The sequence below is a fragment of the Chiloscyllium punctatum genome, chromosome 21 (genome assembly GCF_047496795.1).
Source record: "Chiloscyllium punctatum isolate Juve2018m chromosome 21, sChiPun1.3, whole genome shotgun sequence".
Taxonomy (NCBI): Eukaryota; Metazoa; Chordata; class Chondrichthyes; order Orectolobiformes; family Hemiscylliidae; genus Chiloscyllium; species Chiloscyllium punctatum.
In genome coordinates, this window is record NC_092759.1 from 3,960,917 (window position 1) to 3,987,520 (window position 26,604).

The following is a 26,604-nucleotide window of genomic DNA, read 5'->3' on the forward strand; positions in this document are numbered from 1 at the left end:
GAAGGGAAGAGATAGCATCTACTTCTTGAAGCCCACAACAACAACAACTGCTTAAAGTGGAACCGGGAAACTAAAACAAAACTAGAAACCCTGTGAGAGCTGGTCACACCCAGCCAGGCTGCTTCTATTGTTTCACCGTTTTTTAAAAAAAAGCCAAGGCCTCACAAGCTCCGATTGTTTTGGTAGACTGCTGGGCACATCAACCTTACGACCTCTCTTCAAACAAAAACAAAAACGGACAAAATAACCTGACCATCATCACAGGATGAAACACTTCATAGAGTCATCGAGATGTACAGCACGGAAACAGAACCTTCGGTCCAACCCGTCCATGCCAACCAGATATCCCAACCCAATCTAGTCCCACCTGCCAGCACCCGGCCCATATCCCTCCAAACCCTTCTTATTCATATACCCATCCAAATGCCTCTTAAATGTTGCAATTGTCCCAGCCTCTACCACATCCTTTGGCAGCTCATTCCATACACGTACCACCCTCTGTGTGAAAAAGTTGCCCCTTAGGTCTCTTTTATATCTTTCCCCTTTCACCCTACACCTATACCCTCCAGTTCTGGACTTCCCCACCCCAGGGAAAAGATTTTGTCTATTTATCCTATCCTGGCCCTCAGATTACAACAGGATCTTGATCAAATGGGCCAATGAGCTGAGGAGTGGCAGATGGAGTTTAATTTAGATAAATGTGAGGTGCTGCATTTTGGGAAAGCAAATCTTAGCAGGACTTATACACTTAATGGTGAGGTCCTAGGGAGTGTTGCTGAACAAAGAGACCTTGGAATGCAGGTTCATAGCTCCTTGAAAGTGGAGTCGCAGGTGGATAGGATAGTGAAGGCAGCGTTTGGTATGCTTTCCTTTATTGGTCAGAGTATTGAGTATAGGAGTTGGGAGGTCATGTTGCGGCTGTACAGGACATTGGTTAGGCCACTGTTGGAATATTGCGTGCAATTCTGGTCTCCTTCCTATCGGAAAGATGTTGTGAAACTTGAAAGGGTTCAGAAAAGATTTACAAGGATGTTGCTAGGGTTGGAGGGTTTGAGCTACAGGGAGAGGCTGAACAGGCTGGGGCTGTTTTCCCAGGAGCGTCAGAGGCTGAGGGGTGACCTTATAGAGGTTTATAAAATCATGAGGGGCATGGAGAGGGTAAATAGGCAAAGTCTTTTCCCTGGGGTCGGGGAGTCCAGGACTAGAGGGCATAGGTTTAGGGTGAGAGGGAAAAGATATAAAAGAGACCTAAGGGACAACCTTTTCACACAGAGGGTGGTACGTGTATGGAATGAGCTGCCAGAGGATGTGGTGAAGGCTGGTACAATTACAACATTTAAAAGGCATCTGGATGGGTATATGAATAGGAAGGGTTTGGAGGGATATGGGCCAAGTGTTGGCAGGTGGGACTAGATTGGGTCGGGATATCTGGTCGGCATGGACGGGTTGGGCCGAAGGGTCTGTTTCTGTGCTGTACATCTCTATGACTGCATGAATGTAGCAGCAGACTGAAAGGGGCTGAGTGGCCTGCTGCTGTTCCTGTTTCTTCTGGCCTTACTGATCACAGAGACTGCTTCCCCTGTTGTTTATCTCTCTTACTAACTATAACTATTCACCTCGAAAATAAAGAAATATACATTGTGTTTGTTTATGTCCTCAGGTGCAGTTTACTTTCGATGGATTACACTTGAGTTCTCATCACTCTTGAGCTGATGTCAGAGGCGAGACAGCCAATTGATGTGCAGTAAGGCTCCCGAAAGCGGGAATGCCATTGGGAATCTTTCTGGTTCCCTAGACTGATGAGTGTGGGCCACAGACACCCGGTGGGAGAGTGGGGCCCGGGATACATGATCCTGCCCCTTCTTCGGAATGGGAATCGTTTGCCTCCATTTTCCACGGGGTGTGTGGGGGGGGTGCATCGGACACCCCCAACAGCGCAGCGCTCCCCTCCCCACCCCCATTCCCGTCCCTCCGCCCCGGCCTGTGTTAAACGCGATGGCCAGGGAAGGCAAGCCATTTCCCCCCCCCGTTTCCCCACCCGCGAGTCTTACTTCAACTCTAACTCCTCCAGGTCGGTGAAGAAAGGCTGTGACCAGTTGTTCGTTCCGGTCTGACACATCGGTCCGTTCACCAGGCCCAGTGAGGAGACAATCAGACAGTACCCTGCGCCCAGCGACCCCACAGCAGCAAACACAATAGAGAGGAACATCTGAAAGGACAGCAAGATTGATGAGAACAATCAAGGATCTCAGCGCAAACCGCTGACACTTTTGCGAGTAGCGGGACGAAGGGACGATAGGCTTTTTCTCCCAAGCTGAGCACAGAGGCGGGTTTTGTCTTGGATACACCGCGTTACAATTTCCCACCACAAACGCGGGAAGGTGCGAACCCCACACAGGGAGTCACCCCGGGGTGGGATCGAGGTACCATGAGGCATCAGTGCTGACCACTCGGCCACCTTTTAACTTCCAGCTTTTTCACCGAATTCGAACATTCCCACAGCACCAGCCCCATTACCGGTTGAGTCACATCAGCACGATGTCAACACATCCCTCTCAGTTTCTACCAACACTCTGGTGAGTTTTATTATCCTTCCCCCCTCCTCACCCCCCTCCCGGCTCTGTGGCACACCTCTCCCCCACTTCCGTGACCCTCTCATGTGCGTTCCCATCCTTTCCAATAATCAGGAGAGTGGGAACAGAGAATGGAGGAACCTACCCCACATCGGTTCGCACAGCATCCTCTACTCCCTGTTGCGTGGATGTGAATCGCTGGAAACAAAATCTGTTGGTAGAGGTGGTCAAGAAAAACAAACTGATTAAAGCATGTTTCTGAGTCAACAACGAGTTAAAGGGATTCATCGAAAAATTTGACATTCTCTCAAAGATTTCAGGTTGTACACTGTTGTAATGTTAGTGATTGACAGTTCACTGCCAAGCTTTCTTCAGATGTTTCCGCGCAGGGCAGAGAATTCCTGGGATTCGGGTCATTGATCTGGATGTGGAGAAACGTAGGTAGAGAGAAAAACTGAAAAGTTCTTCCAACATACTTGAGGAGACTGTGGGATCATAGCCTCCGCAGGTCATTTTACAAGAAATCAGGTTATAAATGTCTCCATTTTCTCTGAGTTGGTGAGTTGCTGTTCAGTTTCTTTTGAGTTGGGCAATTTAAATCAAAGCTTGGCAGTTAACTGTCAATCACTCATTGCTGCATTCTCCATAGTACTGCCTTTTCCTATTAGAATCCGCCCAGCCAACCAATCAGCATTCTCATATTGAATGCCGGTTTTCACCTTTGTTGATATTCTTGCGAACTGTCCTGACGAGAAAGCTTCAACAAAATGTGTCTTTTTCAGGCAATGCTCAATTTGTTTTTTGACCAAACAAATTCCTAAGGGAATGCCACTTGGCCCCACACGTCCACACTGGCTCTTGAAAACAAGTCCCACATTGTCTACATCGCTGAGAGGACATCTGCCTGGCCTGAGACATTTCATCAGGACACGCACAAGAATGCCAAAATCCCAACCGGTCGCATCCATTGCCACCGCAGGGGAAAAGGGGCTGCTGATTGGTTAGCAGGTTGACTCTGATTGGCTGAGGTGTTGCCATGGGGACGCGCATCGTGAACCTCCACCCCACAACCTGCCACCACCGCCTCAAGGGGGCAACTAGGGACAGGCAATAAATGCTGAGGCCCAACCAGAGGCGCCCATCTCCTCTGTGTGACAAAGAACTTAAGGCTGTCTAAACTCGCAGGAGATTCAAAACAGGTTTATACTTGAACGCATCCCTTTACCATCCAAGAGATCAGGTCCCTGTTTGCGTATCCTTTTTAATCTGTTTTCCCTCCAGAGTTAATTTCCGTGGAGCTGACGGAGGGGGGGGGGGGGGGGGGGGGGAGTGGGGTAAATGGAGATCTTCTTGGAAGTCTGAAACAGGTTTTGTCGGGAGCGCTGAAAGACCTCCTATTTCTTATCGCCTTTATCCACAAACTTGAGAGTCGAAAATCACACACGCGATGGAGGAATATTGCCCTCTTCCTGGGGAAAATCCCACTTGATAAGATGTGCACGTGGTTTATTGCATCCCTGGAGGGCTGCTTTGTTAATGGCTGACTTCATGATAAGGACGTTAATATTTAATATTTAACCGCAGATGAACTCCAGCAGCTGAATTGCAAGTCGAGGTCGGTTTCTGCAGATCCTTTTCAGATCAGTGTCACGGAAACGTGTCGACTTTATCAGCGCTGGCTCATAATTCTCTGCATTGCTGTGAAACCTCTGACAGAAAGCGGAAATTACAGTCATAGAGATACACTACGTGGAAACAGACCCTTCGGTCCAACTCATCCGTACTGACCAGATATCCTAACACAATCTAGTCCCATGTGCCTGCACTAGGCCCATATCCCTCCAAACCCTTCCTATTCATATACCCATCCAGATGCCTTTTAAATGCTGTCATTGTACCAGCCTCCACCACTTCCTCTGGCAGCTCATTCCATACACGTACCACCCTCTGGGTGAAAAAGTTGCCCCTTAGGTCTCTTTTATATTTTTCCCCTCTCACCCTAAACCTATGCCCCTCTAGTTCTGGACTCCCCCACCCCAGGGAAAAGACTTTGTCTATTTACCCTATCCATGCCCCTCATAATTTTATAAACCTCTATAAGGTCACCCCTCAGCCTCCGACGCTCCAGGGAAAACAGCCCCAGCCTGTTCAGCCTCTCCCTGTAGCTCAAATCTTCCAACCCTGGCAACATCCTTGTAAATCCTTACTGAACACTTTCACGTTTCACAACATTCTTCCGATAGGAAGGAAACCAGGATTGAACGCAGTATTCCAAATGTGGGCTAACCCATGTCCTGTACAGCCACAATATGACCTCCCAACTCCTGTACTCAATACTCTGACCAATAAAGGAAAGCATACCAAACGCCTTCTTCACTATCCTATCCACCTGCGACTCCACTTTCAAGGAGCTATGAACCTGCACTCCAAGGTCTCTTTGTTCAGCAACACTCTCTAGGGCCTTACCATTAAGTGTATAAGTCCTGCTAAGATTTGCTTTCCCAAAATGCAGCACCTCGCATTTATCTGAATTAAACTCCATCTGCCACTTCTCAGCCCATTGGCCCATTTGATCAAGATCTTGTTGTAATCTGAGGTAACCTTCTTCGCTGTCCACTACACCTCCAATTTTGGTGTCATCTGCAAATTTACTAACTGTACCTCTTATGCTCACATCCAAATCATTTACATAAATAACCCAGCACCGATCCTTGTGGCACTCCACTGGTCACAGGCCTCCAGTCTGAAAAACAACCCTCCACCACCACCCTCTGTCTTCTACCTTTGAGCCAGTTCTGTATCCAAATGGCTAGTTCTCCCTGTATTCCATGAGATCTAACCTTGCTAATCAGTCTCCCATGGGGAACCTTGTCAAACGCCTTACTGAAGTCCATATAGATCACATCTACTGCTCTGCCCTCATCAATCCTCTTTGTTACTTCTTCAAAAAACTCAATCAAGTTTGTGAGACATGATTTCCCACGCACAAAGCCATGTTGACTATCCCTAATCAGTCCTTGCCTTTCCAAATACATGTACATCCTGTCCCTCAGGATTCCCTCCAACAACTTGCCCACCACCGAGGTCAGGCTTACTGGTCTATAGTCCCCTGGCTTGTCTTTACCACCTTTCTTAAACAGTGGCACCATGTTGGCCAATCTCCAGTCTTCCAGCGCCTCACCTGTGACTATCGATGATACAAATATCTCAGCAAGAGGCCCAGCAATCACTTCTCTAGCTTCCCACAGAGTTCTCGGGTACATCTGATCAGGTCCTGGGGATTTATCCACATTTAACCATTTCAAGAAATCCAGCACTTCCTCCTCTGTAATCTGGACATTTTTCAAGCTGACACAATCTATTTCCCCACAGTCTATATCTTCCATGTCCTTTTCCACAGTAAATACTGATGCAAAATATTCATTTAGTATCTCCCCCATTTTCTGTGGCTCCACACAAAGGCCGCCTTGCTGATCTTTGAGGGGCCCTATTCTCTCCCTAGTTACCCTTTTGTCCTTAACATATTTGTAAAAACCCTTTAGATTCTCCTTAATTCTATTTGCCAAAGCTATCTCATGTCCCCTTTTTGCCCTCCCGATTTCCCTCTTAAGTATACTCCTACTTCCTTTATACTCTTCTAAGGATTCACACGATCTATCCTGTCTATATCTGACATATGCTTCCTTCCTTTTCTTAACCAAACCCTCAATTTCTTTAGTCATCCAGCATTCCCTATACCTACCAGCCTTCCCTTTCACCCTGACAGGAGTATACTTTCTCTGGATTCTTGTTATCTCATTTCTGAAGGCGTCCCATTTTCCAGCTGTCCCTTTACCTGCGAACATCTGCCTACGATCAGCTTTCAAAAGTTCTTGCCTAATACTGTCAAAATTGGCCTTTCTCCAATTTAGAACTTCAACTTTTAGATCTGGTCTATTCTTTTCCATCACTATTTCAAAACTAATAGAATTATGGTCACTGGCCCCAAAGTGCTTCCCTCACTGACACCTCAGTCACCTGCCCTGCCTTATTTCCCAAGAGTAGGTCAAGTTTTGCACCTTCTCTAGTAGGTACATCCACCGACTGAATCAGAAAGTTGTCTTGTACACACTTAAGAAATTCCTCTCCATCTAAACCCTTAACACTATGACAGTCCCAGTCGATGTTTGGAAAGTTAAAAACCCAGACCATAACTACCCTATTATTCTTACAGATAGCTGAGATATCTTTACAAATTTGTTTCTCAATTTCTCTCTGACTATTGGGGGGTCTATAATACAATCCCAATAAGGTGATCATCCCTTTCTTATTTCTCAATTCCACCCAAATAATTCCACCCTGGATGTATTTCGGGGAATATCCTCCCTCAGCACAGCTGTAATGCTATCCCTTATCAAAAACGCCACTCCCTCTCCTCTGTTACCTCCCTTTCTGTAGCATTTGTATCCTGGAACATTAAGCTGCCAGTCCTGCCCGTCCCTGAGCCATGTTTCTGTAATTGCCATGATATCCCAGTCCCATGTTCCTAACCATACCCTGAGTTCATCTGCCTTCCCTGTTAGGTCCCATGCATTGAAATAAATGCAGTTTAATTTATTAGTCCTACCTTGTTGTCTGCTTTGTCCTTCCTGCCCTGACTGCTTTGACTCGGTCCCTTTCCCAACTGTACCCGTCTCAGATTGATCTCATTCCTCACTATCCCCCTTGTCCCCCCTCACCTCCTCCCCCCCACCTCCTCCCCCCTCCCCAGCCCCCACCTTACTAATTTAAATCCTCCCAAGCAGTTTTGCAAAGTTCCCTGCCAGTATATTAGTCCCCTTCCAATTCAGGTGCAATCCGTCCTTCTTGTACAGGTCACTTCTACCCCAGAAGAGATTCCAATGATCCAGAAATGTGAATCCTTCTCCCATACACCAGCTCCTCAGCCATGCATTCATCTGCTCTATCCTCCTATTCCTGCCCTCGCTAGCTCCTAGCACCGGGAGTAATCTGGATATTAGTACCCTCGAGGACCTCCTTTTTAAATTTCTGCCTAACTTGCTATTGCTGGAGAAACTCAGCAGGGCTGGCAGCATCAGTGGAGAGAGAGAGAGAGGGAAACAGACTTGATGTTCCAGGGGGTCCAGTAACCCTTTGTCACAAGCGTCCCCCTTATCTTTCTCTACCTTCTCCAGGATAAAGGAACTGGAGGTGGCCATAGAGCCCTCAACCCTGTCCCACCACTCGATGAGATAAGATGTACAATTCTCCAAAGGTGGCCAGGCAAATTGAAACAGCTATTGCAAAGGGCTTGTAGGATCCTCTTATAAATAGAGGCAGAGAGTATAAAAGCCAGGAAGTGATGCTACACCTCCACAAATCTTTGGTCAGACCCCATTTGGAGTATTGTGTCCGGTTCTGGGTGCTTTATTTGAGGAAGGGTGTTAAAATTCTGGAGAGAGTTCAAAGGAGATTTACTAGAATGAGGCATTTTCAGTACAAGGAGATATCTGGAGAAATTTGGGCCTATCCTCCTTGGCGCAGAGAGGGTGAAGAGGTGACCTTATTGAGGTTTTCAAACTTACAAACAACTTTGACGTGACAAAGAAGGATATTTTGTTTCCAGCAGTTGGTCTGTCAGTAACGAGGAGTCTTGCCAGGTGAGTCTAGATCAGAGCGGTGCTGGAAAAGCACAGCAGGTCAGGCAGCATCCGAGGAGCAGGAGAGTCGACATTTCAGGCATAAACTCTTCATCAAGAATAACAGATGAAGGACTCCTGCCCGAAACGTCGATTCTCCCGCTCCCTCGGATGCTGCCTGACCTGCTGTGCTTTTCCAGCACCACTCCTCTGATCTCCAGCATCTGCAGCCCCCACTTCTGCCTAACCTTTCATTTCACCTGTTCCCCCCCCCCCCCCCCTCCCCCTCCAACCTGGTCAATTCTGTTTGCTACATCCAATGTGGCAGACTTGGGGGGGGAGGGTGGAGGTGACCACTTTGTGGAACACCTCCAGTCCGTGCGTAAGCAGAAGGCCCCCAGACCTTCCTGTAGCTGGTCATTTTAACACAGCGTCTGTCCTCGGTGTGCTGCAGTGAATCCCAGCACAAACTGGGTGGGCAACACCTCACCTTCACACTGGCTACTGCTGGGCTTAACATTGAGTTCAACACCTTCGGAGTGTGAACCCACTCCTATTCCTTCCCTTTCAGTGGTTGCACGCTCTGTCACCACGTCCTCTTGCCCCTCACGCCAACTCCCCCGAGACTGTCTGTTCCTTCCACGGTGTGGAGGAGCCGGTGTTGGACTGGGGGGTGGACAAAGTTAAAAAGCACGCAACACCAAGTGTGTCGTCCAACAGGTTAAGTTTGGAAGGAGACGGTGAGGTCTGCAGATGCTGGAGGTCAGAGTTGAGAGTGTGTTGCTGGAAAAGCGCAGCAGGGTCAGGAAGCATCCGAGGAGCGGGGCAGTCAACGTTTCGTCAGGAATCATTTGGAAGCACTAGCTTTCGGAGAGCTGCATGATCCTATTCCACAACCACCTGACGAAGGAGCAGCACTCTGAAAGCTAGTGCTTCCAAATAAACCTGTTGGACTATAACCCGGTGCTGGGTGATTTTTAACCTTGTCCTTTCCAGTCTGGTAGTTAGATACACCATTGTTCTATCATTCTCACATTCCAGTTCCCTAATCTAACCCATCCGCACTGTTCCTCCTCCACTCCACCCCCTACTATTGCATCAATACTGTCCCCCCCCCAACACTTCCCGTCAGCTCTGAGGAACAGTCATCGAGAGTCAAAATGTTAGCTTGCTCTCTCTCCACGGACACTGCCTGACCCACTGTGATGTGGAGGATTTCTTGTTGTCAGTAAGAGAGGTTGCAGTGAGATGAGGAGCAGATTGTGAGGATTTGGAAGGTTCGGCCTGGGAGACTGATGGAGATAGAATACACAGAAAGTTTCCAAGTGAGCTAGATATATATTTGAAAGGCAAAAATTGGGAGAGCTATGGAGATAGGACTAATAGTGATGCAGACACGATGGGCCAAATAGCCTCCTTCCGTACTCTAATATCTGACGATGTATGACCTAACTCTGTGTATCTCCCCAACTCTTGCCATCTCCTTTATTTCCTTGTGTTAATGGTCTGTTGATTATACAGGAACTCTGTGTAAAGATCAAGGTAAAGGTACATTGTTTGATTAGGGACTTGCGATAAGATACGCAGAGTCAGTATGCCAAGGGATTGATTAAAGTTAGAGTTTCTGTCGAAGCCTGGGATTGAATCCCACTTCAATAACACTCATTACAGCTAGCAATTGGAAACCAGGATCCAGAGAATCCCCGACAGTGTGGAAACAGGCCCATCGGCCCAACCAGTCCAAACTAACCCTCTGAAGAGTAACACACCCAGACTCATTCACCAACCCTACTATTCTGCATTTACCCCTGTCTAATGCACCCAACCCACACATCCTTGAACACCGTGGGCAAATTAGCACGGCCAATCCACCCTAACCTGCAAATCCCGTGCCAAATTGTCCTGGATTGGCCGTGCCAAATTGTCCCATAGTGCCCAGGGATGTGCAGGTTAGGGTGGATTGGCCGTGCTAAATTGTCCCATAGTGCTCAGGGATGTGCTGGTTAGGGTGGATTGGCCGTGCTAAATTGTCCCATAGTGCCCAGGGGTGTGTAGGTTAGGATGGATTGACCGTGCTAAATTGCCCCACAGTGCCCAGGGATGTGCAGGTTAGGGTGGATTGGCCGTGCTAAATGGTCCCATAGTGCCCAGGGATGTACAGGTTAGGGATGGATTGACCGTGCTAAATTGTCCCATAGTGCCCAGGGATGTGCAGGTTAGGGTGGATTGGCCGTGCTAAATGGTCCCATAGTGCCCAGGGATGTACAGGTTAGGGGTGGATTGGCCATGCTAAATTGTCCCATAGTGCCCAGGGATGTGAAGGTTAGGGTGGATTGGCCGTGCTAAATTGCCCCATAGTGCCCAGGGGTGTGCAGGTTAGGGTGGATTGGCCGTGCTAAATTGTCCCATAGTGCCCAGGGATGTGCAGGTTAGGGTGGATTGGCCGTGCTAAATTGGCACATAGTGCCCAGGGATGTGCAGGTTCGGGTGGATTGGCCGTGGGAAATGCAGGGTTACAGGGATAGGTCGGGGGATGAGTCTGGTTGGGAAGGTCTTCAGAGGGTCTGTGTGGACTCGATGGGCCAAATGGCTTGTTTCCACACCATGGGGACTCTCCGGTCAATCTGAACCCAAAACTTGTTTTGAAATAATTTGAGCTGATCATCAGGGTTTTCCATCGCTGTCACCTTTGATCCACTTCCACGGCCTCCAGCTTACGCATTGAACCATTACGATCTAAAAGGTGGCCCTTCAGCCCATTCAGCTCAGTCTGTTCTCACCAGCAGGAATGTGATTTGCCGTCACCAGGTCTTAGGAGTCAAACAGTGCAAAACTCTTCCTACAACCCAAAAGGCAGTAGCTCCTGGGCAGTGGTAGTGTCAATAATCCAGGGACGAGAGTGCGGTGCTGGAAAAGCGCAGCAGGTCAGGCAGCATCCGAGGAGCAGGAGGATCGACAGTTCGGAATGGCTTTTCCTGATGAAGGGCTTATGCCTGAAACATCAATTCTGCTGCTCCTCGGATGCTGCCTGACCTGCTGCGCTTTTCCAGCAACACACCCTCCACTCTGACTCTCCAGCATCTGCAGTCCTCACTTTCCCCCCCCCTGCAATCCAGGGACCCCAGGTTTATATTGTGGGGGACGTGGGTTCAAATCCCACATGGTGACATCGGAATTTAGTTTAAAAAAAAAGCAACAATTTGCAATTGAAAGCTGCTGTCATGGGCGATCGCTGTCGACCATCGCTTTAGGGAGGGGGAAATCTGTCCTCCTTAACCCCCCCACCCCCCGCCCCGCTCTGACCCACACTGACTTCAGGTCATTCGTCCCCTTGAGTCTGCTGTCCTGCTCAGGTTTATGTCTCCGAGTTGCACACTCCCACCAAACGTAACCTTTGACCCCACCACACTGCCGATCCCCACCTCAAAATGTATTTTTAATGAATTCCCTGCCTCAGAAAAAGCAGTCAAGGCCAAAGCATTGAATGTTTTCCCGATGAAGTTTGCTGTGGTCCTTGGGGTCAATGGGAATCAAAGGATATGGGGTTGGGGGGGGGGGGGGAGAAAGCACAGACAGGGGACTGAGTTGGATGATCAGCAATGATTGTATTGAACAGTAGAACAGGCTCGAGGGGCCGAATGGCCTCCTCCTGGTCCTATTCATTTTCTATGTTTGTAATAAGACAATTTGCTCCCATCTCCCTCCCAGTTACAATCTGGTTAGAGACACCAAATTCAAGGGTGACCTTACTGCAAATCCAGCGGCCTGCCAAAGTCTATCACTTTATCGCGTTCCATCGACTGTTTCATCTCTGTCTTTATGCGTGAAGGGCTTGCTCAGCGATAAAGTTATCTCACTCAATATTGCATCTGGACTCGTAAACCGGTGAGCGAAAGTGAGGACTGCAGATGCTGGAGATTAGAGTCAGGAGAGTGGCGCTGGAAAAACACAGCAGGTCAGGCAGCGTCCGTGGAGCAGGAGAGTCGACCTTTCGGGCGTGAGCCCTTATCTTCCAGCACCACATTCATCATTCACAAATGGCTCACTCCAGCGAATCCAGCAACAATAAAGTCACCAGTCAATGCAGGGACGTCAATGTGTCGGCCCTGTGAACTTTCATATCCCTTTGACCTTGTTACTTTTCCAACGCAAGAAGCGTTTCAAACAAAAAAACGCTGTGGCTGTTGGAAAACCAAAGCAAACACAGATGTTACTGAGAAAGACACAGGCAGCATCTGTGGAGAGAGAGTCGGAGAGGACGTTTCGGGCTCAGTCTTACAATTCCTTGGAACTCTTACGACAAACACGAAATTCACCAAAGATCCCTAGACAGCACCTTCCAAATTGATAGCCACTTCCATCGAGAAGGACAAGAGTAGCAGATACAGGGGAACACCACCTCCCCCACCCCCCCATGCAAGTTCCCTTCCGAGCCACTCTCCGTCCTGACTTGGAAATGATTAGATTAGATTCTCTACAGTGTGGAAACAGGCCATTCAGCCCAACAGGTCCACACCGCCCGTCCGAAGAGTAACCCACCCAGACCCATCCCCCACCCCTATAATTACCCAATGAATACACCAAACACCATGGGGCAATTTAGCACGGTCAATCCACCCTAACCTGCACATCCCTGGGTACTATGGGACAATTTAGCACGGCCAATCCACCCTAACCTGCACATCCCTGGGCACTATGGGACAATTTAGCACGGTCAATCCACCCTAACCTGCACATCCCTGGGCACTATGGGACAATTTAGCACGGCCAATCCACCCTAACCTGCACATCCCTGGGCACTATGGGACAATTTAGCACGGCCAATCCACCCTAACCTGTACATCCCTGGGCACTATGGGACAATTTAGCACGGTCAATCCACCCTAACCTGCACATCCCTGGGCACTGTGGGACAATTAAGCACGGCCAATCCACCCTAACCTGCACATCCCTGGGCACTATGGGACAATTTAGCACGGCCGATCCACCCTAACCCGCACATCTTTGGATCGTGGGAGGAAACCAGAGCACCCCCAGGAAACGCACGCAGACACTGGGAGAAGGTGGGAAACTCCACACAGACCATTGCCCGAGGGTGGGATCGAACCTGGGTCCCTGGCGCTGGCAGGCAGCCGTGCTAACCACTGAGCCACTGTGTTACACTGCAGCTTCCTGTTACCCAAGATGTTTCAACTTTGTGTAAAGAGCAGAGAGATGGAAGAGAGGATTCCTCGGAGATTGAGTAATTGCTGAAAAATGTGGTGCATTCACTGTGCTGTTGTTGCGTATCGATTCTGGAGCTTGCTCTGTAAAACCCTGCCCTGCTGATCACTGGAGGCTAATGTTAATGTTGTTTATTGCCCCTTCCCTTGCTGACTGTGCTTGCTGATTCCGAGCTGTGAAACATTGATGCCATTCGAGGGCAGGAGCAAAAGAACATCCGAAACAAGGAGAAGGATCTCCGACCTATCGAAGTATTCACTCAGTTGATTCCGGAGTGGAGAGGGTTGGCTTATGAGGGGGGATTGAACAGACTGGGATTACACTCATGGGAATTTCGAAGCATGAGTGTGGGGGGATCTTAAGAGAAACCTATGAAATGATGAAGGGAATAGAAGCAGGGAGGCTGGTTTCACTGGTGGGTCAAACCAGAACGAGGGGGTAGAGGGGGGAGATGATTTGGGACTGAGTTCAGGAGGAACGTCTTTCCCCCAGAGGGATGTGAATCTGTGGAATTCCCTGCCCAGGGAAGTGGTTGAGGCTACCCCCTGTTGAATGTTTTTTAAGGCAAAGATAGGTTTTTGAACAGCGAAGGTATTAAGGATTAGGGTGAGCGGGCAGGTCAGTGGAGCAGAGTCCATGAAGATGATCTTATTGATTGGCAGGACAGGCTCATGGGACCAGATGGTCTACCCCTGTTCCAGATTGTGACGTTAAACCCGGATCATGGCTGATCTGATTGAGCCACCTTCCTGCCTGTTCCCCACGGGCTCTCAAATCAAACCAACGTCTGTCCGACACAACCCTGGCCAACCCTAGCCCCCCATGGTTCCACAGGGTGAGCAGGCCTCAGAGAGATGAGATCTCCCCCTGTCTCAGGTGCGGGATTTCGCCCCCTAGTTCTGGCCTCTGCTTTGTTGGGAAATTCCTCTCACAGCACCTCCACTGTTCGAGCCCCTGGTGGGTTCTTAGCTGGCTCAGTAAGGTGTCCTCTCAAGCTGCTGAATCTCCAATAGGCATGGATCCACTCCCTTCAACCTCCCCCCACACACAACAAACCATTCTGTCTCAGGGACTTGTGCACGAAACACAGAAAGCTAGCACTCAGGGGCAGCAGGGAATCAGGAAGGGTCGTGGAATATTGACCCTTATTTCAAGGGGGTAAGAGTGGGGAGGTGTGACTGGAACTGTCCAAGGTGCTGGGGGAGACCACATCGGGAATACTCTGAGCGGTTCCTTATTGAGGGAAAGATATCATTTCATTGGAGGTAGTTCAGAGAGAAGCTTCACTCGGTGATCCCCGGGAGGGGGGGGGTGTCTCATGTACAAAGGCCTGAACAGGTTGGGACTCTACGCCCTGGATTTGGGAAGCATGGGAGGCTGATCTGACTGGGACATATTAAGGGGCGAGACAGGGTCAGTGCTGAGAGGATGCTCCCCTCCCCCCCCCCCCCCCCCCCCCCCCCCCCCCCACCGCCCTCAGGGGAGAGGCTAGGACCAGAGGGCACCCTCTCAGAATAAAGGGGGGGGGGGGAATTCAGACTGAGATGAGGAGGAATTTACTCCCTCAGAGGGTTGTGAGTTTTTGGTACTCATAGAGAGCTGTGGGGTGGGGGGGGGGGCGGCAAGTGTGTGTGTATTCAAGGCTGAGAGAGACCTCTTGATCTATCAGGGAGTGACAGGGGAAAGGGCAGGAACGTGAGCAATGTCGGATCAACCATGATCCCGCTGAATGACGGAGCAGGCTCGAGGGGCCGAATGGCCTCCTCTTGTTCCTGTCTAAGCTGAGCCAACTTTCTCCAAAACTGCAGCCAATGTAAACTCACCCCTCTTTATGTTAAAATATGTGCACAGTGTACTGGGTCCAGTCTCACTAATACCCCATACAGAGACTGGTTAAAACATTCACCCCCAGGGTATGGATGACACTGGCTCAGCCAGGACCTATTTCCCAAGAGTCTGGAGTCACGTATAGACCAAACCAGGGAAGGCCAGCAGTTTCCTTGTCTGAAGGACATTAATGAACCAGATGGTCAGTGGTTATATGGTCTCATCAATAAATTCCAGACTTTTCACCAAATGCAAATTTCACCATGGCGGGATTTATATATTGGCTTGTGATTGTGAGATGTCAGATGCCATGACCCCAAACTGCCAACTGACGCTCCCTTCTCTCCCATTATTAAGTTGAATAGAATTTAAACACGTTGGCTACAGGAGCAGGTCAGAGGTTGGGAATCCTGCAGCGAGTAACTCCCCTCCTGAAGCCTGTCTCACCAGCGACAAGGCGCAAGTCAGGGAGGGTGAGGGAATACTCCCCACTTGCCCCTGGATGGGGCAGCTCCAACAACACTCAAGAAGCTCGACACCATTCCAGGGACAAAGCAGCCCCCCCCCCCCCCCCGCTTGATTGATACCACATCCCCAAACATCCCCTCCCTCCCCCACCGACGCTCAGTAGCAGCAGTGGGTACCATCTACACCAATTCACCAAAGACCCTCAGGCAGCACCTTCCAAACCCACGACCACCTCCATCAAGAAGGACAAGGGGCAGCAGATACACGGGAAGACCATCCCCCGGCAGGTTCCCCACCCCATCCTCACTTGGAAATATATCGGCTGTTCCTTCACTCTCACTGGGTCAGAATCCTGGGATTCCCTCCCTAAGGATATTGCGGATCTACCCTACAGCACATGGACTGCAGCGGTTAAAGAGGGCAGCTCAGCCCCACCTCCTCAAAGGGGGCAACTATAGGGACTGGCAATACCTGTGCAGCCAGTGACGCCCATAGCCCACATATAATGAAAGGAATTAGCTTTATTGTCACACATACGGCTGAGTACAGTGGAAAACTCACTATGGCACCATCTTAGATAGCAAGGTATCTGGGCAAAGATTAACCTTCCAGATAATGGTGACTGCCGTCCACAGGGATGAGTGGGTGAGGGGGTTACAGAGATAGGGAGGGGGTGTAGGGGCTGGAGGGGGTTACAGAGATAGGGAGGGGGTGTAGGGGCTGGTGGGGGTTACAGAGATAGGGAGGGGGTGTAGGGGCTGGAGGGGGTTACAGAGATAGGGAGGGGGTGTAGGGGCTGGAGGGAGTTACAGAGATAGGGAGGGGGTGTAGGGGCTAGAGGGGGTTACAGAGATAGGAAGGGGGTGTAGATGCTGGAGGGAGTTATAGAGATAGGGAGGGGGTGTAGGGTTTAGAGGGGGTTACAGAGATAGGGAGGGGGTGTAGGGGCTGGTGGGGGTTACAGAGATAGGGAGGGGGTGTAGGGTCTGGAGGGGGTTACAGAGATAGGGAGGGGGTGTAGGGGCTGGAGGAGGTTACAGAGATAGGGAGGGGGTGTAGGGGCTGGAGGAGGTTACAGAGATAGGGAGGGGGTGTAGGGGCTGGAGGAGGTTACAGAGATAGGGAGGGGGTGTAGGGGCTGGAGTGGGTTACAGAGATAGGGAGGGGGTGTAGGGGCTGGAGGGGGTTACAGAGATAGGGAGGGGGTGTAGGGGCTGGAGGGGGTTACAGAGATAAGGAGGGGGTATAGGGGCTGGAAGGGGTTTCAGAGATAGGGAGGGGATGTAGGGGGTTAGATAGATAGGGAGGGGGTGTCGGGGCTGGAAGGGGTTAGAGAGATAGGAAGGGGGTCTAGGGTGTTACTGAGATAGGGAGGGTGTGTAGTGGATGGAGGGTGTGACAACGATCGGGAGGGTGTGTAGGGGGTTAGAGACAAAGGGAGAGGGTGTAGGGGGTTACAGACATAGGGAGGGGGTGTAGGGGGTTAGAGACATAGGGAGGGGGTGTAGGGGGTTAGAGACATAGGGAGGGGGTGTAGGGGGTTACAGACATAGGGAGAGGGTGTAGGGGGTTACAGACATAGGGAGAGGGTGTAGGGGGTTACAGACATAGGGAGGGGGTGTAGGGGGTTAGAGACATAGGGAGGGGGTGTAGGGGGTTACAGACATAGGGAGGGGGTGTAGGGGGTTACAGACATAGGGAGGGGGTGTAGGGGGTTACAGACATAGGGAGGGGGTGTAGGGGGTTAGAGACATAGGGAGAGGGTGTAGGGGGTTAGAGACATAGGGAGGGGGTGTAGGGGGTTAGAGACATAGGGAGAGGGTGTAGGGGGTTACAGACATAGGGAGGGGGTGTAGGGGGTTAGAGACATAGGGAGAGGGTGTAGGGGGTTAGAGACATAGGGAGAGGGTGTAGGGGGTTACAGACATAGGGAGAGGGTGTAGGGGGTTACAGACATAGGGAGGGGGTGTAGGGGGTTACAGACATAGGGAGGGGGTGTAGGGGGTTACAGACATAGGGAGGGGGTGTAGGGGGTTAGAGACATAGGGAGAGGGTGTAGGGGGTTAGAGACATAGGGAGAGGGTGTAGGGGGTTAGAGACATAGGGAGGGGGTGTAGGGGGTTAGAGACATAGGGAGAGGGTGTAGGGGGTTACAGACATAGGGAGGGGGTGTAGGGGGTTACAGACATAGGGAGAGGGTGTAGGGGGTTAGAGACATAGGGAGAGGGTGTAGGGGGTTAGAGACATAGGGAGGGGGTGTAGGGGGTTAGAGACATAGGGAGAGGGTGTAGGGGGTTACAGACATAGGGAGGGGGTGTAGGGGGTTAGAGACATAGGGAGAGGGTGTAGGGGGTTAGAGACATAGGGAGAGGGTGTAGGGGGTTACAGACATAGGGAGAGGGTGTAGGGGGTTACAGACATAGGGAGGGGGTGTAGGGGGTTACAGACATAGGGAGGGGGTGTAGGGGGTTACAGACATAGGGAGGGGGTGTAGGGGGTTACAGACATAGGGAGAGGGTGTAGGGGGTTACAGACATAGGGAGGGGGTGTAGGGGGTTACAGACATAGGGAGGGGGTGTAGGGGGTTACAGACATAGGGAGGGGGTGTAGGGGGTTACAGACATAGGGAGAGGGTGTAGGGGGTGACAGACATAGGGAGGGGGTGTAGGGGGTTACAGACATAGGGAGAGGGTGTAGGGGGTTACAGACATAGGGAGAGGGTGTAGGGGGTTACAGACATAGGGAGGGGGTGTAGGGGGTTACAGACATAGGGAGAGGGTGTAGGGGGTTACAGACATAGGGAGAGGGTGTAGGGGGTTACAGACATAGGGAGGGGGTGTAGGGGGTTACAGACATAGGGAGGGGGTGTAGGGGGTTACAGACATAGGGAGGGGGTGTAGGGGGTGACAGACATAGGGAGAGGGTGTAGGGGGTTACAGACATAGGGAGGGGGTGTAGGGGGTGACAGACATAGGGAGGGGGTGTAGGGGGTTACAGACATAGGGAGGGGGTGTAGGGGGTGACAGACATAGGGAGAGGGTGTAGGGGGTTACAGACATAGGGAGGGGGTGTAGGGGGTTACAGACATAGGGAGGGGGTGTAGGGGGTGACAGACATAGGGAGAGGGTGTAGGGGGTTACAGACATAGGGAGAGGGTGTAGGGGGTTACAGACATAGGGAGGGGGTGTAGGGGGTTAGAGACATAGGGAGAGGGTGTAGGGGGTTAGAGACATAGGGAGAGGGTGTAGGGGGTTACAGACATAGGGAGAGGGTGTAGGGGGTTACAAACATAGGGAGGGGGTGTAGGGGGTTACAGACATAGGGAGAGGGTGTAGGGGGTTACAGACATAGGGAGGGGGTGTAGGGGGTTACAGACATAGGGAGGGGGTGTAGGGGGTTACAGACATAGGGAGGGGGTGTAGGGGGTTACAGACATAGGGAGGGGGTGTAGGGGGTGACAGACATAGGGAGAGGGTGTAGGGGGTTACAGACATAGGGAGGGGGTGTAGGGGGTTACAGACATAGGGAGGGGGTGTAGGGGGTGACAGACATAGGGAGGGGGTGTAGGGGGTTACAGACATAGGGAGGGGGTGTAGGGGGTGACAGACATAGGGAGAGGGTGTAGGGGGTTACAGACATAGGGAGGGGGTGTAGGGGGTTACAGACATAGGGAGGGGGTGTAGGGGGTGACAGACATAGGGAGGGGGTGTAGGGGGTGACAGACATAGGGAGGGGGTGTAGGGGGTGACAGACATAGGGAGAGGGTGTAGGGGGTTACAGACATAGGGAGGGGGTGTAGGGGGTGACAGACATAGGGAGGGGGTGTAGGGGGTTACAGACATAGGGAGGGGGTGTAGGGGGTGACAGACATAGGGAGAGGGTGTAGGGGGTTACAGACATAGGGAGGGGGTGTAGGGGGTTACAGACATAGGGAGGGGGTGTAGGGGGTGACAGACATAGGGAGGGGGTGTAGGGGGTTACAGACATAGGGAGGGGGTGTAGGGGGTTACAGACATAGGGAGAGGGTGTAGGGGGTTAGAGAGATCGGGAGGGTGTGTAGGGGGTTACAGACATAGGGAGGGGGTGTAGGGGGTTAGAGAGATCGGGAGGGTGTGTAGGGGGTGACAGACATAGGGAGGGGGTGTAGGGGGTTAGAGAGATCGGGAGGGTGTGTAGGGGGTTACAGACATAGGGAGGGGGTGTAGGGGGTTACAGACATAGGGAGGGGGTGTAGGGGGTGACAGACATAGGGAGAGGGTGTAGGGGGTTACAGACATAGGGAGAGGGTGTAGGGGGTTACAGACATAGGGAGGGGGTGTAGGGGGTTACAGACATAGGGAGGGGGTGTAGGGGGTGACAGACATAGGGAGAGGGTGTAGGGGGTTAGAGAGATCGGGAGGGTGTGTAGGGGGTTACAGACATAGGGAGGGGGTGTAGGGGGTTAGAGAGATCGGGAGGGTGTGTAGGGGGTGACAGACATAGGGAGGGGGTGTAGGGGGTTAGAGAGATCGGGAGGGTGTGTAGGGGGTTACAGACATAGGGAGGGGGTGTAGGGGGTTACAGACATAGGGAGGGGGTGTAGGGGGTGACAGACATAGGGAGAGGGTGTAGGGGGTTACAGACATAGGGAGGGTGTGTAGGGGGTTACAGACATAGGGAGGGGGTGTAGGGGGTTACAGACATAGGGAGGGGGTGTAGGGGGTGACAGACATAGGGAGAGGGTGTAGGGGGTTAGAGAGATCGGGAGGGTGTGTAGGGGGTTACAGACATAGGGAGGGGGTGTAGGGGGTTAGAGAGATCGGGAGGGTGTGTAGGGGGTGACAGACATAGGGAGAGGGTGTAGGGGGTTAGAGAGATCGGGAGGGTGTGTAGGGGGTTACAGACATAGGGAGGGGGTGTAGGGGGTTAGAGAGATCGGGAGGGTGTGTAGGGGGTTACAGACATAGGGAGGGGGTGTAGGGGGTTAGAGAGATCGGGAGGGTGTGTAGGGGGTGACAGACATAGGGAGGGGGTGTAGGGGGTTAGAGAGATCGGGAGGGTGTGTAGGGGGTGACAGACATAGGGAGAGGGTGTAGGGGGTTACAGACATAGGGAGGGGGTGTAGGGGGTGACAGACATAGGGAGGGGGTGTAGGGGGTTAGAGAGATCGGGAGGGTGTGTAGGGGGTGACAGACATAGGGAGGGGGTGTAGGGGGTTAGAGAGATCGGGAGGGTGTGTAGGGGGTTACAGACATAGGGAGGGGGTGTACGGGGTTACAGACATAGGAAAGGGGTGTAGGGGGGTTATAGACATAGGGAGGGGGTGTAGGGGGTTAGAGAGATCGGGAGGGTGTGTAGGGGGTTACAGACATAGGGAGGGGGTGTACGGGGTTACAGACATAGGAAAGGGGTGTAGGGGGGTTATAGACATAGGGAGGGGGTGTAGGGGGTTAGAGAGATCGGGAGGGTGTGTAGGGGGTTACAGACATAGGGAGGGGGTGTACGGGGTTACAGACATAGGAAAGGGGTGTAGGGGGGTTATAGACATAGGGAGGGGGTGTAGGGGGTTAGAGAGATCGGGAGGGGGTGTAGGGGGTTACAGACATAGGGAGGGGGTGTACGGGGTTACAGACATAGGAAAGGGGTGTAGGGGGGTTATAGACATAGGGAGGGGGTGTAGGGTCTGGAACGCAGGGCTCAAATGAAATGGCTTTCGTACCTGAGACTGTACAATCTCACTCACTCTCAGCTACGTTTACATTTGCACAATTCTATTTGCAGATATGCTCTATTTTGTTCAAAAAACACACATCCTGTAGGCAGTCAATCCACATAACATTTTATAAATTCCTAGTTTGGAAATAAAACCAGTCTGACTCAATACTGGGATACAGACAGACCCTCACCTCACACCTTCAAGACATCGTCTGAGCTGAAATGTCACCATTGTTTGAATAAACCTTAAGTTATTGCGGGAATGCGACTGGAAATAAATTCTGGGATTTACACAGTAATGAACTGAAACCCACAACCCACTCTGAATGATAAAAGACTTAACAGCAATCTAGGTTTGTTCAATATATCATTCCAGGTGCAACAGACAATAGGTGCAGGAGTAGGCCATTCAGCCCTTCGAGCCTGTACCATCATTCATTATGATCATGGCTGACCATCCTTAATCAGTATCCTGTTCCTGCCTTATCTCCATAACCCTTGATTCCACTATCCTTGAGAGCTCCAGCCAACTCTTTCTTAAATGAATCCAGAGACTGAGCCTCTACTGCCCTCTGGGGCAGAGCATTCCACACAGCCACCACTCTCTGGGTGAAGAAGTTTCTCCTCATCTCTGTCCTAAATGGTCTACCCCCTATTTTTAAGCTGTGTCCTCTGGTTCGGCACTCACCCATCAGCGGAAACATGTTTCCTGCCTCCAGAGTGTCCAATCCTTTAATAATTTTATATGTCTCAATCAGGTCCCCTCTCAGTCTTCTAAACTCAAGGGTATACAAGCCCAGTCGCTCCAATCTTTCAAAAAAAGATAGTCCTTCCATTCCGGGAATTGACCTCGTGAACCTACGCTGCACTCCCTCAATAGCCAGAATGTCTTTCCTCAAATTTGGAGACCAGAACTGTACACAATACTCCAGGTGTGGTCTCACCAGGGCCCTGTACAGCTGCAGAAGCACCTCTTTGCTTCTATACTCAATCCCTCTTGTTATGAAGGCCAGCATGCTCTTAGCCTTCTTCACTACCTGCTGTACCTCATGCTTACCTTCATTGACTGGTGTACAAGAACACCCAGATCTCTTTGTACTGCCCTTTACCTAACTTGACTCCATTTAGGTAGTAATCTGCCTTCCTGTTCTTGCCACCAAAATGGATAACCGTACATTTATCCACATTAAACTGCATCTGCCATGCATCTGTCCACTCACCTAACCTGTCCAGGTCACCCTGTAATCTTCTAACATCCTCCTCACATTTCACCCTACCACCCAGCTTAGTATCATCAGCAAATTTGCTAATGTTATTACTAATACTATCTTCTATATCATTAACATATATTGTAAAAAGCTGTGGTCCCAGCACTGATCCCTGTGGTACCCCACTGGTCACTGCCTGCCATTCTGAAATGGAGCTGTTTATCACTACTCTTTGTTTCTTGTCAGCTAACCAACTTTCAATCCAAGTTAGTACTTTGCCCCCAATACCATGCACCCTAATTTTGCTCACTAACCTCCTATGTGGGAATTTATCAAAAGCTTTCTGAAAGTCCAGGTACACTACATCTACTGGATCTCCCTCGTCCATCTTCAGAGTTACATCCTCAAAAACATTCCAGAAGATTAGTCAAGCATGATTTCCCCTTCATAAATTCATGCTGACTCTGACCTATCCTGTTACTATTATCCAGATGTGTCGTAATTCCATCCTTTATAATTGACTCCAGCATCTTTCCCACCACTGAGGTCAGACTAACTGGTCTATAATTTCCTGTTTTCTCTCTCCCACCTTTCTTAAAAAGTGGTACAACATTAGCCACCCTCCAATCCGCAGGAACTGATCCCGAATCTATCGAACTCTGGAAAATAATCACCAACGCATCCACGATTTCTCGAGCCCCCTCGAACATGACTCTGTGACCTTTTGCACTATGTTCTGTGCCTTATGATCCTTGACCCACGGGTTACCTGATGAAGGAGCAGCGCTCTGAAAGCCAGTACTTCCAAATAAACCTGTTGGACTATAACCTGGTGCTATGTGATTTTTAACATTGTGCATGTTTCAAGCACATCTTGTGATCAAGGGAGTGAGTTCCTGAAAGAAAATTCTGTTCATTTCAAAAATACAACCCTCCTAATTTCCCCTCCAGGTCTTGACTCCTCCACTGAATTCGGTTCTGTTACCTGGATGTACTTTTGCAAGGTATAATTTACACGGTTAGCACACAAAACAATACTTGTCACTGTATCTTGGTACATGTGACTATAATCAACAGAATCATAAGTGCCCTCTAAACTTTGCTGCCAGACCCTGTCGGACGTAGAACTGCCGAGTGGTCTTGGCTTCAAATTTGATTTTATTCCCTCCCAACAGTAATAGGTTAAACGGAAAACGTGTGGAGTGTGTTTAAGGAAATGCTCTGTTTTTAAATGCTGTGTCATTTTCCTCCCTGATTTATTTGCAGAAGGTTCCCGACAGTGGGTGAGCGACTCTCGGGAATTGGAAACGCCCTTTCTCCCCTCCATAGCGTGTTTACGGTCACAGAATTGATCTGACTGGACAACACTATAGGGGGTGGGGGGGGGGGGGGGTCAGAGGCATACAGCACAGAAACAGACCCTTCAGGTTTCCCTAGTCCCATTTGCTAGCTCTTGGCCCATCTCCCTCCAAACCCTTCCAATTCATATCCCCATCCAGATGCCTTTTAAATGCTGTAATTGTACCAGCCTCCACCACTTCCTCTGGCAGCTCATTCCATACACACATATCACCCTCTGCCGCTCCAGGGGTTAAAAAAACAAAGCCTCTTCTTGTCACTCAAAGCCCTTCAGACGTCTTGGCTAACCTTTCCTCTGAGTTAATAATAGCCTTCCGACAGGAGGGCGACCAGAAGTGGACAATGTCGTCCCCACTGGCAGCCTAGAGGACAGAGAGGAATAAGAATTCTCACCATGATCCCACCTCCGAAGATCCCTCCCAGGTACAAAACCTCTGGCGTCAGTTTGGCGGTGTCCTGCACATATTCCACCTCAAAGTTGGGGAAGAGAAGGAAGAGGTTTGCCACAATGCAGCAGAACGCGAGAGGGTACAGCGACGCCCCGATACACTTGGCGCATTTTCCCGTGCACATCTTCTTGCAGAGCTGAAAGCGGGTGCACACCAAAATGAGGATCCACAGGCAGTACCCACCAGGGTTTTATAGACCCAGGACGCGCACAGGGATTCGATAAGCCAGCTGGTTACGTTTCCTGTCAATAAACTGCTGGCTTCCAAATCAGGTGAGCGGTACAGACGATTTGGGTTGTCTCTCTCTCTCTCTCTCTCTCTCTCTCTCGCTCTCCCTCCTTATCTCTGTTTGTTTTGCTTCCCTGTCCTGGTGGTGGTGTTGGTGGGGACAGGGAGCCGGAGGGGTGGGGGGGGTGGGGGGAGGAGGATGTACAGAAGCACAGAGGTGCAAAGGTTGTGAAGTGAAGCCTTGAACCTGCAGATAAAGCGATCGATGCTCTCAGCCCCATTAAACGATTAGCATGCCCTCGCAGTGAGCTCACTGGTGCAGCTCGAGAGCGATGACGCACTCTGGAGAGTCCCCTCTCACCGTGACTCTCCAGGAATCCGTGGGAAAGACGGGGTGGGCAGAAGGACCAGACAAATTGGCCTTGCAGGGGGACTATCACAGATTTGACGGGCCAAACGGTCTCCGTGCGCGCTATAACCATTGAGCATGCTGCTTTGTCAGCCACTAGTGGTTCCCAGGTTCTGTTTATTTATAAAGACATTACAGTAAATCCCAGTGAGATCCCACTGTCCCCAAAGCTGACAACATCCCTGTCACTCTATCACTTGGCTCGAGTCTGACAGCAAGTTAAAAGGGCAGATTTGAACATTAATAGCCCAAAGATGGTGTCTCCCAAAGGCCAGCTGCCAGAGGATATGGTGGAGGCTGGTACAATGACAACATTTAAGAGGCATTTGGATGGGTATATGAATAGGAAGGGTTTGGAGGGATATGGACCGGGTGCTGGCAGGTGGGACTAGATTGGGTTGGGATATCTAGTCGGCATGGACGGGTTGGACCGAAGGGTCTGTTTCCATGCTGTACATCTCTATGACTCTATCCATCTCTCTTTTTCCAGTCACCAACACAGGAACAGAACATTTGGCCCATCTACTCCATGCTGGTGTTTCTGCTACACACAACTGCCTCCCATTCCTCATTTATCAACCCACCCTTAGACCCAGCTTCCCCTCAGACAGATCGATACCCTTCACCTTGTCCACTCCCTGTGGGAGAGAATCCCACATTCTCACAACAAAAGGGTTTCTTCTGAATTCCCCACAATTTATTTGCTCGTTACCCATAGGGAGGGTCTCAACCGGGACCTTGGGTTCATGTCACATTACAGGTAATCACCATTGCACTGCAGACACACACGGACACACTTTCTCTACCTCTCTCTCACACACACAGACACACACACACACACGGACACACTTTCTCTACCTCTCTCTCACACACAGACACACACACAGACACACACTTTCTCTACCTCTCTCTCACACACACAGACACACACTTTCTCTACCTCTCTCTCACACACAGACACACACACAGACACACACTTTCTCTACCTCTCTCTCACACACACAGACACACACACAGACACACACTTTCTCTACCTCTCTCTCACACACACAGACACACACAGGCACACACTTTCTCTACCTCTCTCTCACACACAGACACACACACACAGACACACACTTTCTCTACCTCTCTCTCACACAGACACACACACACAGACACACACTTTCTCTACCTCTCTCTCACACACACACACACACACAGACACACACTTTCTCTACCTCTCTCTCACACAGACACACACACACAGACACACACTTTCTCTACCTCTCTCTCACACACACAGACACACACTTTCTCTACCTCTCTCTCACACACACAGACACACACTTTCTCTACCTCTCTCTCTCACACACACACACACACACACACAGACACACACTTTCTCTACCTCTCTCTCACACACACAGACACACACTTTCTCTACCTCTCTCTCTCACACACAGACACACACTTTCTCTACCTCTCTCTCACACACACAGACACACACAGACACACACTTTCTCTACCTCTCTCTCACACACAGACACACACTTTCTCTACCTCTCTC

General features: G+C 50.6%; 1 protein-coding gene across 1 annotated transcript in view; it reads right to left on the reverse strand.

Moving 5' to 3' along the window:
- Positions 1-26,604, reverse strand: part of LOC140492531 (metallo-beta-lactamase domain-containing protein 1-like) — a 63,050-nt gene that overhangs the window by 3,957 nt on the left and 32,489 nt on the right. Inside the window, exons 3-4 of the mRNA XM_072591460.1 lie at positions 2,719-2,784; positions 2,052-2,209 (exon numbers count right to left, since the gene is read on the reverse strand). Of these exons, the coding sequence (XP_072447561.1) occupies positions 2,052-2,209; positions 2,719-2,784 (224 nt within the window). The remainder of the gene's footprint in view (positions 1-2,051; positions 2,210-2,718; positions 2,785-26,604) is intronic.